The sequence below is a fragment of the Orbicella faveolata genome, unplaced genomic scaffold (assembly GCF_042242905.1).
Source record: "Orbicella faveolata isolate gen_17 unplaced genomic scaffold, um_ofav_v1 contig_1, whole genome shotgun sequence".
Classification (NCBI taxonomy): Eukaryota; Metazoa; Cnidaria; class Anthozoa; order Scleractinia; family Merulinidae; genus Orbicella; species Orbicella faveolata.
The window spans coordinates 10606632-10623174 of NW_028301536.1; the positions used below are offsets into that span (position 1 = coordinate 10606632).

Below are 16543 nucleotides of genomic sequence, written 5' to 3' on the forward strand. Positions count from 1 at the left end.
ATGAAGAAGGCTTAAGACAGTGAAAATGTCAAGTGTATTTCCAAGATGTCCTGTATCCATTCTAGAGTTTAAAGATAGCATGTTTATTAATGTAAACCTCACAGGTATCAGACGCTTTGTCTTGGGCCAAGCAAACAAGATGCAGAGACATGGTTTACTTCTTAGCTGTTGGTCCTTGGACAGTAAGATATTCGTAAAAACGTCACCTGAAGGAGCCCCCACTAGGATCTTTAGTGAAAATCTTAAAAATTTTTAAATAACCGCTTTGCGGAGATGTTTCAAATACCACAAATATCGCACCGAAGTGCAAATTTGCATCTTTCGAGGGAAATGAGATCGAACGGGGAGGAGGAAGGGAGGCTAGCATTTTTTCTCTTTGCTTCCCTTCCTTTGCAGAACTAAAGTTTGGAAGTAGAATTTCTTCTTTCTTTTGGAAATTGGGAATACTTTCAAACCTCCCAGCGTGGTCAATTTCTTGTTTTTAATTAGTGCAGTGTCGGTATTGTAAATTTTTTAAAGAACTGTGCAACTTCGTTTCGTAATTCTTTCATTCATCTTGGTTACCTTTGAGATAGTAGTCTCTTAAGCGTAGCTCATTTATATTACTAAACTTTACTAGTACTTTTGTCTGTCTTCGTATTTTCGTTTTCTATTTTTTTTCTTATTTTTTCTCTGGCTCAAGCCTTTGTTGCTGTTTGTTAGCATAACTATTGTGCATTTAAGAACAGGTGTTCGGTTTTATTTGGTAGAATACTATGAAATTCATCAAAATCTTATCATTGAATGTAAGGGGGTTGTGTAATCACGTCAAGCGAAAGGCATTTTTTTTGTATCTTAAGAATCAAAAAGCAGATTTCTATTGTCTTCAGAATGGGGTGGGAAAAATACTTTTCTCACACGGTACAAAACAATCCAAAGGTACTTGCATATTGCAGAGGCCAAACTCTTTGTTCTCTTTAGACCATCTGTCCATTGATCCAAATGGTAGATCGGTTATCGCAAAAAGCAAGCTAGGTGACAAAGATTTTTTTCTAGCTTCCGTTTACGTTCTATGTGATTCTCAACAACAAACTTTGTTACCCAGAATTCCTGTACAGATATTGTCTCTAAAACAAACACGTTCAGAATTATAATCACTGGTGACTGAAACACTACTCTTCATTCAACAGATAAACGTGGATGGCGACAATGGCAATAAACAAGTTACAGGAATTAGGTCTTGTTGACGTTTATCGAGTCCTACAGCCCAAAAAGAAGGCATTTACTTATGAATCAAAATCTCTGAAGGTTAAATCTAGAATTGACTTTTTTCTCATTGTACAGTCTTTAAAACCAAACATAAGAACAGCTGAAATCTGCTCCTTAATTGCTCCAGACCACAAGGCCATTTACTTGAGCGTCGAAATCAATGATGCATTTCATTGCAGCCCAGGCACATGGAAATTCAATAACCAATTATTAGAAGACGAAAAATATGCTCAGCTTTTCACAGGATGTTAACGAGAAAAGTTGAGAGCCACCAACGTTTATGGAAACTTATTAAGATGGTGTTTTGCTCTGAAACCATAACATACTCAAAAGCTAAACGTAAGGAATTTAAAAACAGGTAAACAAATCAGGGAAAACTTGATGCCCTTGATAATGAAATATGTCATGGAAATGACCACTTCAACCAATCGCCGTTACATGAAAAGGTTATTGCACAGTTAAAACTTGAGAATGGCAAGATTATTTCAGACATGAAACAAATCAACCAAGAAATAGAATTATTTAATAGCGATTTACCAGAAACAAAATCATCTGGCTTCTTTCCACATATTTCAGAGAGAACCTTTTCGCCTTTGTTGAGAACCTAGACATTCCCAAACTGTCTTTTGAGGAATCAGTGTCTCTTGAATCTGATCTGACACTTGATGAGATAAAAAATGTTCTAACATCCTTTCAGAACAAATCCTCTGGGGAGGATGGCTTTTCCAAAGAATTTTATGAAACATTCTTTGGCCTAATTGGCACACATCTCCTTAATTCATATAATGAAGCTTTTACCACAGGACAATTGTCAATATCTCAAAGGCGTGGCATTATTTGTTTGATACCAAAAGACAACTCCTGCCTTATTGAGGTGTCCAATTGGCAACTGCTAACCCTCTTAAACGTTGATTACAAATTTTGGCGAAAGCAATTGACCAAAGAATTGAGTCAATACTATCTTCAATTATACACTCTGATCAAACAGGCTTCATTAAGGGTAGACTCATTGGCCACAATGTTCGTCTTTTAAATGATATTATGGAATATACAGAGGCTAAAAACTCCCACGCATCATACTTTTTATTGATTTTCGCAAGGCCATCAACACCAGTGAATGGAATTTTATCCACAAGTGTATTGACGTATTCAACTTTGTTCCAAATAATTATTAGAAAATGGATATCCATTCTTTCTAATAATGTTGAAAGTGGCACGATGAATGTGGGTTTCATGACTAACTACTTCAAAGTCTCTCAAGGGTGTCCTCTGAGTCCTCTTTTGTTTGTGTTAGCGGTTGAAATGCTAGCCCTCAAAATACGCCAAAACTAACTTTGCCGGGCCATCGAACTCCCAAGTGGACAGAATGCTAAGATCTCACAGTTTGCGGATGATACAACCCTGATTCTTGAAGATACCACATCACTTAGAAATGCAATGAATATAGTTAGTTCATTTGGAGTATTGTCCGGTTTGCAATTAAATAAAAAGAAAACAAAAGCCTGGTGGATTAGTACTTCGAGCAAAAATAAGATAGAGCCGTTAAAATTCTAGTGTCCAAAAGTTCCCATAAAATCCCTTGGAACTTACCTTTCCCATGATGCAGCTGCCAACAACAACAATAATTTTTATACCAAAATAAGGAAAATGGAAACAAAGCTTAATATATGGCAGTTGCGGGACCTGACGCTCTTTGGAAGAACTATGCTAGCAAAATCTCCAGGTTTGTCTCAGCTGATCTATACTGCCTCCATGCTTTCTGTTCCAGAAACAGCAATACAACAAACCCAAAGTAAACTGTTGCTTTTGTATGGAAGAATAAGAGAGAGAAGATCACGCGGCAGGATCTGTTCTATCTCTTATTTAAGGGTGGGCTAAGCTTTCCCTGCTTCAGGACTGTTATAAAAGCGCTACGTCTCAGTTGGATAAGTAGACTCTTAAATAACACTCATGACACCTGGACGGCAATCCCTAATTACTACTTTGATAAACATTGCGGTAACTACTGTAACTACCAGACAGAGAAATTCCTCTCTTTTATCAAGAACTCCTTGATTACTTTCTAGAACTTCGTAGCAATTACGAAGACTCATTGAAACGTGAGTTCATTTGTGGAACAACAGAGATATAAATATAGAAAACAAATCGGTCTTTTGGAAGGCCTGGCGGGATAAAAATGTTCTTTTTTGCAAGACTTGCTGAACAATCAAGGTAATTATCTTTCACCACAAGAATTCAGCAATAAATATAACATCAAAGTTAACTTTCTGTAATACTACCAAATCACCTCAGCTATTCGCGCACATCTGCAAAGTTACGCATCAGTTCATATGGACCTTAGAGATCTGAACTCAATTTGCGAAAACTTTGATTTCCAACTATCTAAAGATATCACTCTCAATTTAAAGAAAACTTTCTGCAAGCACTTTTATAAACTTTTTGTTGGGAAATCAAAACAGAACCTACTACGATTAAATCATGGCGGAAAAATTGTCCTGAAGCTGCTGACAATTGGGTAAACCGCATCCAAAAAAATTATAAAATCACTTGGGATAACAGGTTAAGACAATTCTATTTCAAGTTGTTGCACAGAATAGTAGTTACTAATAACGAACTTAAACGATTTGGAATAACTGACTGTGTCAAATGTAAGTGAAAGTGAAGTATGATCAAATGTGTCAAATGTGTTATGTGCGGTGCAAATGACTCTGTTGAACACGCATTTTTTGATTGTCAATCTCTCTTGAAATTATGTGACGAGTCTCTTCAATGGTTCAATAGTTTACACTAAATTAATGTTAGCCTGACCTCGCTACAATGCTTTCTCAATTTACCGACACCACACAGCAATCTTTCTGATAAAAAGACAAAGGATTTGCATCTTCTTCTGTTATATGCAAAGCAGTACCATTATGCTTGCAAAACAATGCAAAAGAAACAAGATACTTCGGAATTCACATCCAAATATATGTTATTGTGGGAGGCGTGGTGGCCTCATGGTTAGTATGCTCGACTCTGGAGCGACCAGTCCAGGTTCAAGCCCTGGCCTGAGACATTGTGTTGTGTTTTTGGGCAAGACACTTTACTCTCACTGTGCCTCTCTCCACCCAGGTGTATAAATGGCTATCAGTGAATTTAATGCTGGGGTAACCCTGCGATGGACTAGCATCCCATCTAGGGGGGCGTAGAAATACTCCTAGTCGCTTCATGCTACTGAAACCGGGATAAGCTCCGGTCTGATGAGCCACTTGTTTCGTATGCAGAATTTACCTTTACCTTACCTACTGGTTGGCTGGGAGTTACATTTAGTGAAAATTTGTGACTGAGGTCTCAGAAATGCTGCCTAGGGCCTCAGGCCTCAGGCAGGATTTTCATGCCCGAGGTCACAGTTTTTCACGATACGGACCGAACCTAAGCCGCCCAATAATATCTTTATCTTTTTTTCCTGCGGTAAATTGGCTTACAAGTGGGTTTGTTTACGCAACTTTGTCATTGAACTGGCTTACATGCCATCCACAAACCATACGTACTTGAAACAATGCTAACGAGCGAACGAGCAAGTAACTCAGATACTAGACAAAGAACGATGTATCAAAGAACAGATTTATTTTGAAGTACTTTACGTAAGTTGCATTTAGATCACCAGTTAAGATATCCAAATGTGTTTTTTCAGTGTGAAATTTTGTGCAAAGTTTGAAGTTGTACTACAAATTAAAACAATCTCTGTCAGTCGTTGCGAATCACTTGAAATCAGACTTTTCTACCGTAAACTGAGTAGCAGAAAGCAACAAAATTTGTAAAGTGTACTGGGTTATTCCAGAAAAAATCCACACACCCCCGACAGAAGGGTACGTTTTTTAACCCTTCCTCCTGCCCGGATTACCTGAAGCACTAGACCCCATCTTCTGCCTGAAATTCCCAGGCAAAAGACCCCGCCTCAAGCCTGGATTCCCAAAAAAAAATTATGAGCCTTCAATTTAATTTATATTCAGTAGAATTCTATGTACAATCATGTCCAGAATATGCTTTTGTGTAATTTCTAAAGCTTTAGTGAATATTAAGCTTACAATTATTCTGTTGAACTCAACAAAACGAGCTTATTACGAACACGTTTTTTGGACTTGTAGCTTATTAAAAGCAGATGACTTGCTTCTTACAGCTCCAAATATGTCTCCAATTTTACAATGATAAGACTTTTGTTAACTTAAATTAAATATCTTATCTCTAAGTTGGCCTTCTAATAGGGCGCAGGAAAAGAAATTGCACGGAATTCTAGAGGCAATTTGTGTGGAAAAACACTTCGATTGACTGCGTGGAATTGTGCGGATTGTGCAATCTTTTAATGGACGAAATTTCAATTTCAAGTGTTTTTGCAAAGTGCTACAGCAAGGAAATTCTGCATTGACAACAGTCTAGCTAAGTTTATTTCCCTAGTAGTTCAGATACACCTAGCAATCGCCAATTGTTTGAGCAAACCCGGTTAAGCAAAATCATCTCCGAAGTTATCCGTGAAAAACACAACTTGAAAGTTTATGCAAATTACGTGCAAATGAAATTTGACGCCTTGTTATTAATATTCGCTAAAGCACTTCGATCGCGGAAAGTCGAGAGATTTCTTGTTTGTTTTGAAATGTAAAGAGCCTGAAAAGTTCGTAAGAATCTCTGCTAACAATAGGAGAGCTGTTTTATTTAAATATTTAAGCAAAGTAATTACTAAGAATTGTGCGGCTTTTTGTGGCCTCTGTGAACGCAGACGTATTTCCGACTGTCACTTGTCCTATTTTGCAGGTTTTGGAGAATAGTGAGTTACGTATTGTGACCAAGAGCCTGTAGCCATGCTTACCATTTGAAAAACGTTCTACTCTTGCAGATTTACACGACTGTACGTAGAACGATCAAGAGCCTTGAATTTGAAACTCTTTCCGTCAACAGTCACGCTCACTGGCACGCAGAGCCTGGGTATGAGAATACAAATAGTGCCACGCGTTACACACTCACAGCAAGTCGTTGCGACAGCTTTCTTCATGTTTGTCTTTTTGTCACATTTCCTACGTGTTTATGGAAGAACCTGAGTTGGTAACTAAGTATATCAGGAAAGAAAGATATAACTGAAAGATTTCAACTTTTTTTAGATTCAGAGCGTGCTCATATGTCACAAGTCACACATCTAAAAGTTCGGGGTAACATTTGGTTGGAAATGATCCCCGAAGAAGACTCTTTTTAGGTTCAACCCCACTCCTGCCTGGATTTCTATAGTCTTTTGACTCCTCCTCCCAAGAGAATTTCCAGAAACCCGTCCATCAGGGGGGTGTGGACGTTTTCTGGAAGAACCCATTCCACAGAAATTCTTTCAAATACAGCAGTGAACAGAGAGGTAAACTCGACTGAAATTGACTCACTTTTTGCTTAAAATTGTGCAGAGAGAGACACACAGGATTACGTGCCTTTACAGCGCCGGGCTACAAACAGCCAAAAAAACTCTCATAACTTCAAAAAACTCAATTGAACTTACTTAGTGACTTTCCTTGCCAGTTAAAGGTGAATAGAGATAAACTTGCGTTGATTAATTGGCAATGGAAGTGTGAAAAGGGCAAAAGATTGATGATTATCGCTAATAATTGGTTCACGAAAATAGATCGACACGACAGATTCTGCCCGCTGTGGCGGTCCGGATGAGAAAATTCCGCCCACTTCACGAACCAATCAGATTGCAGGATTAGTTGAATTCTGCCTGCTCACGAGCTGAGAATAAGAGAATTATTATTTGGATATTTTCTGGTGTCACCCAATATGGTTGGTAACAACTCAACTTACTTACTCGCTTTTTCAACACAGAAGAAAACGAAACATCACATGAGGCACAGTTTCCTGAAATTATAAAAATATACTGTAAACTGAACCCATAGGCACAAAAATTACTGTTGGCTTAGCTTTATTTGATCAGCTCTATGATAGATTTAGGCACACTATCAAGGAGATTATAAGTACTGCATTTCTTTTGAAAACAGTGCTACAGTTATGACTACATGAAATGTGCCTAGAACACCAAGATGATGCTGTTAAGTGGATCGTAATTAGCAGTTTGGGAATTTTCTGAGGAGGAAATTTTAAAGTCGGGCCAAATCCTAATGTATTATATGGCTTCAGAGATTTATATTTCTTTTTGAAGTTATAATGCTAATCATAGCATCCCTTTGAAAATACACTAGTTCAACCTGCTCTAAACAGAAACAGTCAGTGAAAAACTGTAGTTTAGGCTGCTGGATTTCTTTTATAGTTTTACTTCAACCAACCTGACTCATTGAGCAATCACAGCTTACCACTATTGAGCCGCCTTTGTTTCCTGCGGTAATTACTAATATGGCTGACTACAGATAATCCTGAAAAGAGCCCTGAGGGAAACAAAATGCAGTCACAAATTAGAGAGGGAATAAATGTGTAAGGTTAGAATATAACTTATTACACAAGTTTTCAACAACATCGATTGTAGGCTAACAGCAAGTCTTCATGCGAGCCTGGTAGTGGCATCAGCCATCAAGCTGCCACTAACCTCTGGTTTTTATGATAGCCACTAGGTATCTTTCTTTCACCCCTTGGATGGGATGCTAGTACATGGCGAGGTCACCTCCCAGCATTACATTCCCTAGTACCCTTTATACACCTGGGCAGAGATGCATTATGAGTAAGCCATCTTGCCCAAAACAAAACACATGCAATGGCTCTTGCCAGGGATTGAACCTGGTTACCTGGATCAGAATGTCAACTGTTCTAACCGGTAATAAAGTTATTATTATTATTATTATTATTATTATTATTATTGTTATTGTTATAAAAACTAGAGCTAAGCTTTACAAAATGCTATAATATTTACATAATTTGATGTCTGTTAAACCTGTAAAACATGTTTCCGTATCTAATCATGATATCATGGTTACTACAACTAATACTAATACTACTATTATTATTACTACGTATTGTTATTATTATTATTATTATTATTATTATTATTATTAGAGTATTGGTCCTCCATCTGTTGATTGTAGATATCTCCCTAAATGCAATCTCCAAAATCTACCAGATATATGTGATCGCCCTTATTTAATTTTAAGTGACAAGGGAAAATATGAGGTTATGGCCAACTCAAACTGCGATAAAAAACTTAATGCCATAATTGCAAAGGTTTTGTCGGGTTCTCAAGACACAGCTTTAGTTATGAGCTGGGAGCTGTGAGTTCAATTAGTAAAATCACTTACTTGCTCTTCGTTTTCTTGCATGAGCATCCTGTGAAATGCAAAAATATTCGCAGACAGTCAAAGCTACATTGTAGAAACAGGAATGAGCATGGGGAACCTATTATTCAATCAGTTGTATATTCTATATTACTATTAGGGTCTTTGGGTAGCCACTCACAAGAGCTTAACTGGAACAAAGGGTCTGGATGCTACCTCTTCAAGAAGGACTTAAGCCAGGCATACTGCCAACTCTATATCGACCCTCACAATTGTCACCTTCTAGGACATCACCAAGGTTACAACTGACACCTTTCTCCCTTTACGAGACCCAATTCAAGCAGCTGACTGCACACACCTCTACCACTCATGTGACATGTCCTCCCAGATGTTTTGACTTTAAAAAGTCTTCTAACTTCTCTCTTCTTCATAGATGGCAGTCAGCCCTCGCCAACTCAGTTCACTGACCCAATCACTGCAGCCAACCTCGCCAACCCTATCTCTCAAGTCCAAGCACAAGCCTATGCCCCTGGCACTCTCCACAATTTGCATTCTCAATGGAAGTTATGATTGAATTTCTGCGCACTTATGACTTCACCCCTGTACCTGCTTCACCATATGCCGTGGACTCTCACACCTGTTATCTCACTCGCAAGACCTCATCACACCAGTACGTTTTGAATCCTCTTAATGTCATCAGACTTCTTCACTGCTACAACAGTTGTACAGTTGACACCCTTGACAACTTTGACGTTTCTTTCAAAAAGTGCGGATCAAAACATCTCTTAGGAACTGCAATCCACCAGAAACATCCTGTCACACCCTCTATCCTCCTGGAAATACGGCATCACCTGAACACCAACCTTCCTCTTCACTCCACAATCTGTGCGTTATTCTGCACCGCTTTCTTTTCTTTCCTCCACAAATTGAACTTGACAGTAGCCTCGGCCACTTCCTCAGCCACTTCCTTCGACCCCAGATGCCATCGCCAAGATGTTACCCAGAGTACTTCTTTGCATACGTTGGATGAAAACTCTCCACCACAAGGAAGGCCTCCTTATCATTCTGCTTCCCAGCATTCCCGGCTCTATTCTCTGCCTTGTGTCTGCCCTTCTACAATTCTTTACGCTCGTCCCCACTTCCTCATAAGCACTGTTGTTCTGTCTTCCCACTACTTCTGGCCGTCATCCTGTTACCTTTACTACCTTTAGCATTAAAACACCTCATTTTAATCACTGGCCTTGATCCAGCTCACTACTCTCCTCACAGCTTTCAATGCAGTGGCACTACATTAGCCTTCCAGTCTGGCATCCCAGAGCACCTCATAAAGCTACAGTGACTGGTGATTGGATGCCTTCTGCGTATACCTGGCGCTCCCACTGGAGACCCGCTCCCAGGTTGCAGACGTCATGACTGCAGGGTTATTTCCAAGGGAATGTCACTGAACAGTGTGAACACTGCATACCTTTGTATGCAATTTAAAGACACCAAAATTTTGCGCAAAACTTTTAGTGTTCTTTTTTCGGCCTCTCATTTTTTTCATAAATTTTCTACCACGTTTGGGCTATTTAGGGGTGTGATTTTCTTATTAAACGACAATATTTCAGCCCAAATGTGTGTCTTTATTGATTGACATGAAATAGTTGCATTGTTTTGATCTAGGATCAAAGAAGTTTAGTATTACTTGATCTATTAGATCAGACCTTCGGGGTCTCAGATTTCCTTAGCTTGTGCTCTGTCTCATTAGACCAGCTGTGTTGTAATTTTGCACCCTCTCCCTCCCACCTAGGGTGTGATTTTCATATTAAACAACAACACTTCAGCCCAAACCTGTGTCATTATTAATTATTGTGAATTAATTTGAATGTCTTCCAGTTGGCCCGAGATGTTTCCACTAATTAAGTTGAGAGGTTCTGGAGGTGGAAGGCCTAACTGCGTTGCAATTTCAGCTGTATTTTCTTCATCTTAAATTGGTAATTGTTGTATTTCTTTGGTGCTTTCTGTGTCATCAACTTGCAATTGCTGTATTTCTCTGATGTTTTCTTTCCCCTCCGACACAATTGGATTCAACTTATCTTGGGACATGAACTATGATCACCAATGTTGACTGCTCTGGAATAAGGTCTGCATTTTATCCAGATCTTTGGTAGATCAGTGGCTGAATTACTGTTTCATATTTTACCTCTGACACCATGTAATATTCTTTAAAGAGCACAATGGATTTGGACAAACACAGCTTTAGTAAACTACTATAGATAGTAGTAGTAGTTGTCAAGTGTATGAAAATCAGGTGTGTCCTCCTGGTATGGGTTTATACCTTAAAATCATGGCAGAGGACAAGCTTCTAAACCATTCAATAGTGCACAAATCACTAAAACCTTAAGTCACTCAAAAAAGATCCAAAAGATACAATTGCAGTATGCAATTGCCATGAAGTGTACTTTTGGTGCGTAGTAAAAGTGTATTGTAATGACTTTTTTTTATAACTTTTACACTTGGTGCAATAGTTTTGTAGGTGTTACTATGTTTTGTAAAATTGAAGAACAAGAAATCAAGAGGCGAGATGTGTCTGTGCTTCAATACAAACCTTATCTGTCTCTGTTTCATTTTCATCTTCATAACTCTCACATTCCGATTGTGAAGTCTCATGTTCTGCATCATACTGAGAATTAGAATGAGTGATAACCATGAATAGAAGGTTTTAAGTTATGCTTAACCTACACTGACTTTAACCCATTGACAACTGGGAATTTCTCTAAGAGTGCCTATCCATGCCAGATAAATAATTCTGCCCTTGTCTTAAATGTGCCATTTAAAGATGGAAGCTAACATTTGCCGTCTCTTTCAGGTCAGCTTGGTTTTTTGTTCGGGTATTTGGGCAACAACATTTGACTTAGGAAAAGCTGTAACCACTTCATGCTTTTCTTCTTTTCCCTTTTAGTCATTTTGTTTTCTTCTTCCCTATTTTTATTTGGTGTTTTTCTTTTACTTTTCAGTCACCTTTAATTGTTCCTATTGGAAACATTGTCACCAAGATGGCAATGTAAGTTGATATTTTCCATTCTCTATGATACCGGGGGTGGGCCAATTTTTCTTTGATTGCCAGAGGATTATTTTATGCATCTTGGGTTCAATGAATTCATCCAATCATACTCATTTAAGCAGTCAGTTTATCAACTGGTTATCCAAAACAATTGGTACAAAATGTGATGATGTCACAGGTACACAAGGACCATGCTCCCTCAAGGATGGCTTTGGCCAGTTTAGGAGACATTTGGATAAAAAAGATTGAGAGTGACTGTCCATAAAAATCAACCAAAATTGACTTTTGGTGGCACAAGTTGAAAAATTGATTTCACGCATATTTAGCCCATAGATAGGTCCTGGTAAGAATACAACAGACTAAGTTAGTTTCTTCTGATACAGCTTTAGGGATGGTGAATGGTAAATGTAAGACTTTGCAAGGTGGTGAAACTAGAGATTATCTTTGCAAGCCAGAGACATTTTGACTTTTTACATTGGTTATCATGCCTGTTTGGGTTTGTTTTATTTCCCTTGATTCTAGTCTTTTGGCCAGCTTTTGCAAACTAGCTGGACATTGCTGATATCTTGGAAGAGGTGGAACAATAATTATTTAGGATTAATTTTTTTCTCAGAAATTTGAAAGTAGCGTAACTATTAAAACTTTCAATCCTGCAAAAATCGAGACTACAAGACAGCTTTGTGAAAGAAATTAAGACTCCGACACAGCTTTGTGAAAAAATAGACTGCGAGATGAACATAACTGCTAAAATGCAAAGACTGCGAGACCCGTGAAATTCAGCGAAAATTTTGCGAGACCCAGAGTTTTTGATGGACCATTTGCTACCCCTAGCTTTCTTGGGTAAAAGTTTTCAAAAAGCGATTTTGCCCTGATTGGGCTCAAAATGTACTTCCAGTTACGATGAATTTTCTGAACATCTGATCGCATCATGCACCACACAACAGCTGCTTCTGGTTATGCTGAATTTTCTAAATATTATTTTGATCACATCACGTACCACACAACAGCTGTTTGAGAATCTTTCAATGATTTTTATATTCAGCTCAGGTCTTCATGGTACAACTGAACAAAAAAAAAAATAACTAAAGGTTAGTTTTGAGCCCGAAACAAGATCAAACAGACACGCAAAGTTTGGCAATGTGTTGCAAGTGAATTATAGCACTAAAATAAGTAAAATATCGCCATATATTTGTTATATTAAACTTTACTACAACTTTAATTTCCAGAGGGGAATATAAGAATTGGACATTCTGATTGGTCAAAAAACTCGCCTTATGACGCTATATTCACCGCACCAGGCGGTGAATATGGCATTTCTGAGCTTGGTTACTAAGCTTACCACCTCTACCATCTCGGCACGTAAACATGGCGGACAGTTGCTGAATGAAATTTTTATTTATTCGAAAGACATCACTCCAAGTCCAGGATATTTGAAAGGATGGATAATTTTCAAAATGACTGTCGTTGCCCTTGGACCAAAAATCTTTTCAAGAACTCACATTCAAGGCATTTAAGAATCATAAACGCAGTGGTTATGTTGATCACCAACAGGTCAGATCAACTGACTGAAATTTATTTTCCTTCAAACTAAAGGTACTCATTTTTAGACGATGATGACAATAGTGAATGAAGTCAACAACGATAAAACAAAGGTACCGAATGAACTTATTTTTTGTAGTGTTTCGCTTGCTTGTTTTACTGCCGAACTCGATGAGTAAATTGATTCACAATTGATGTACATGTAAGGTTATTATTAAAACTATGGCCGCATACGTGTATGTAAACGAACAATTGCATCTGTGTTTTTATGTTCTAGTCCTTTATTTTGTAGTCCTCGATGTTCACCTCTGAAAATTATACTAAAACAATTATGAACCTCAGGCTAAGTGAACTTTGATGAATATTCACACCGACTTCGTCTCGGTGAATATTCACCAATGTTCACTTTGCGTTCTGCAAATAATTGTTACATATAAGTAGTTCACAATGTCTTTGTTTGTTCCCTGCATTTCCTTGAATGTTATTCTATCAAGAATGTTATGGTTTGTTTTTGAAGCAGCCTTGAAAGACTCAAGGTCCGTTTACTCTTTAAAGATATCGCCAGATTGTTCCAGAGAATGAAGAACAATAAGAATTGCTGTTAGTGTTTTGTAAAAAGAGAGTTTATACCATCAGGTGCTCTATTGTAAAGTGCTTGATAGGTTATGCATGCCATTCACCTCTTAAAAATGTGCGATGGAGTTTTCCATTTTGCTTCTGCCAGAATGTCAACATTGCATGTAGTGTAATTAATATTTAAAATAAATCTAGCTGCTCCAATGTGAATCTCCTCAAGGGCCTAGAGTGAGTTGGAGGACCCCCAGGGAGGACTAGAGTAGGTAATGCTTGGTAGAATACCCTTAAAATAGAGTGATTCTAGTATATGTATGTGATTATCAAGGCCTTTTAAATGTTTTAGTTTCTGCAGTCTTCCAGAGAAGCATTTACTCAATGACTCTATATATGGGCGACCAAGAAAGCTCATTGTCATTTTGACAACCTAAACAGGTTGCTTTTACAAAAGAATTAACTTTGTTGGGACCTAAAGAAATTTTCGGCACATCCAACCATTCAAGTATGGGACATATTATGCCCCATACTCAGACAGACCACCTACATTATAAATATATGAAAAAAAATTAAAATAAATGCATTCTATAAGCTAACCAGTTCACTTGGTATTCATTAAGAAGCTCCTTACATCACGCTTAAAACTTGAAATGCCAGTCGCTGATCTAACAACATTGTATAAATGGAAGCAAATTCCACATACCTACAGTATGATTAACAGATAGACTTACTCTGAAGAAGTATGCTTGAACAAATAAAAAAAGTGTTTGTTCAAACATAGTTCTTCTTTAGAGTAAGTCTATCTTTTTGTTTCAAGGGTACCTAGAAGTATCAGAGTAAAATTGAACATACACTGTACGAAGAGATAATATTAGTATAACCATTCAAAACTTTACAAAAAAAATAACCTGTCAAAAAGAAATCGTCTATGCTCCAGGGAAAGCAGATTATGCTTAGAGTTACGAGTATCATAGTCATCTTCGCTTTTTAGAATAAACTTCATGGGGTGGCATTGCACTATTTCCAACTTCTTAATCTGGCAGTGAAAGGTAACCAAAGAACAGAGCCACTTCCCAGTTGGGACCTAACCAAGGTAGTTCTTAGCATTGAAATATCTCTGCAATATCTTTTAATTAAACCAAGCACCTTATTTGCCTTGCTGGAGATCTTAGTGATCCAAGATCACTCAGATCATGGTGCATCAAAGAATTAACTGTTGAATCCACCCTGGTCATGGATTTACATTTGTATTGGCTCCTTTAATGCACCATGATCTGAGTGACTTGGAACACTGATCCTATTTAATACAACCCCTTAATCAAACAGCAAACTTCCAACTTGTTTTGTTCTCTGACAATGGTCACAGAAGAGTGAATTTCAATGAAAAAATGATTTCAAAATGTATAATTTAATTAAGCAACTAGCCAAAATTAGCTGGTCCCCAAACACTATGGATTTAACACTGACAAAAAATACCTGTTAATTTTTTTGGCTTAAACATGTTATAAGTGAGCATTTCAGTTGTTTGAAAAGAAACATTTGTGCACAAGTATTAAACTTACGTACAGTATCTGCATAACTTGGAAAAGCAATCCGTCCAGCATGCCATAATTGTCTAATTTAAGGTGGTTCCATAGGGTAATCATTTATGGCATTGCCGGCACAAGTCTTATGTCTTGAATGCCGTTTCTGCATTCGTTGTTGCACAAAGTCCTCTCAAACTTACTACATATAATAAGCAATGATTAACTAGTGTTTTACTATCATCTCTGTTAAAATTTTGGGTTTTAGTCTTACATTGTGAAAGTGTTTTTTACTTTTTTTATGGCTTTCTTTGTGATTTTCTTGAATTTCCTTCTGTGATATCTCCCAAAATTTTCACAGCACATCGCATCCTGTGGGATATGAATCTCAAACACAAAAAAAGTAGGGTTTGCATGAGCGGTTTTCTTGATTTTTGCAAATTTATGTCTTTTACCGCTGTGAAAAACTGGTTTTACAGATTTCCCTGAAAAAAAGAGCTGTGACTGAAGAAAAATATTTACTACCAGTCTGCCAAATTTTACCGTATTTCACTGAAGGAAACGTGAGAAAATTCACTGTCAGTTTTGCTTTTTGTACTCACGTTGACATCATAAAATATCGAAAACACTGATATTTTCCTTCAGGCGCACGCAAGGTACTTGAGCTTTTGTCCTCAGCGCACGTGCGATCATAAAACTATAGGGAGTAAGCTTAAAACTTACTGGGTTACTTACTTCATTGATGTCTTTAATCTTTAATGGAAAATTGAGATTTGTTCAGTTTTATGTAGCTACATTTTGTATTTACTTATTCCTACTTTGTAAAAGAAAAAAACACCAAACTGTCGACAAGCTGGGAGTACAAATAAAAGCAAATACTGATTTAGTTATGGTATTGCAGCGTTCCTTCAAATCATGTCAGGCTACAAACCAACAATATCAACTTCATATTGATTTTAATATTGATTTTAATTAACGTTTCCGAATTATTACCGAAATTTATAGAGCCACAGCTTTAAAAAGTGTCAAAATTAAAAGTGTTACATTATGTTTTATTTTTTCACCCAAATGTTCTCAGCTAGCTTTCTGTGGTTTGTTGGAAACAAATTATGTATTCAGGGTAACTGGCCACATTGTGCAATTGTTTACATTGCAATGGCGGATTTACGGCCAAATGTATGAGAAACACAGGCCAAGGTGGCCTACTTAAAACCATTTCCCCAGAGAAAGTTTTGGATTTTCAAACAGGTAGGTGTATAGTTAACCTGTAGAAAGTGTTTTTTATTGCATTTAAAGTTATAGCCCATAGAAAAATATGGCGATATTTTAGTTCTATGATTCGCTTGCAACACATTTGCAAATTTTGTTTGTCTGTTTGGGCTAAAAACTTT

At 37.5% G+C, this 16543-nt stretch overlaps 1 protein-coding gene across 2 annotated transcripts in view; it reads right to left on the reverse strand.

Moving 5' to 3' along the window:
• The window catches only part of LOC110047546 (protrudin-like), a 65343-nt gene that overhangs the window by 4416 nt on the left and 44384 nt on the right, over positions 1 to 16543 (reverse strand). The window contains exons 9-12 of one of the 2 annotated variants that reach the window (XM_089288679.1): positions 11065 to 11139; positions 8502 to 8529; positions 7569 to 7640; positions 7067 to 7116 (exon numbers count right to left, since the gene is read on the reverse strand). In XM_089288679.1, the coding sequence (XP_089144805.1) occupies positions 7067 to 7116; positions 7569 to 7640; positions 8502 to 8529; positions 11065 to 11139 (225 nt within the window). Of the gene's footprint in view, positions 1 to 7066; positions 7117 to 7541; positions 7641 to 8501; positions 8530 to 11064; positions 11140 to 16543 lie in introns of those variants that run through there. The other variant, XM_089288682.1, reaches the window with a different exon arrangement.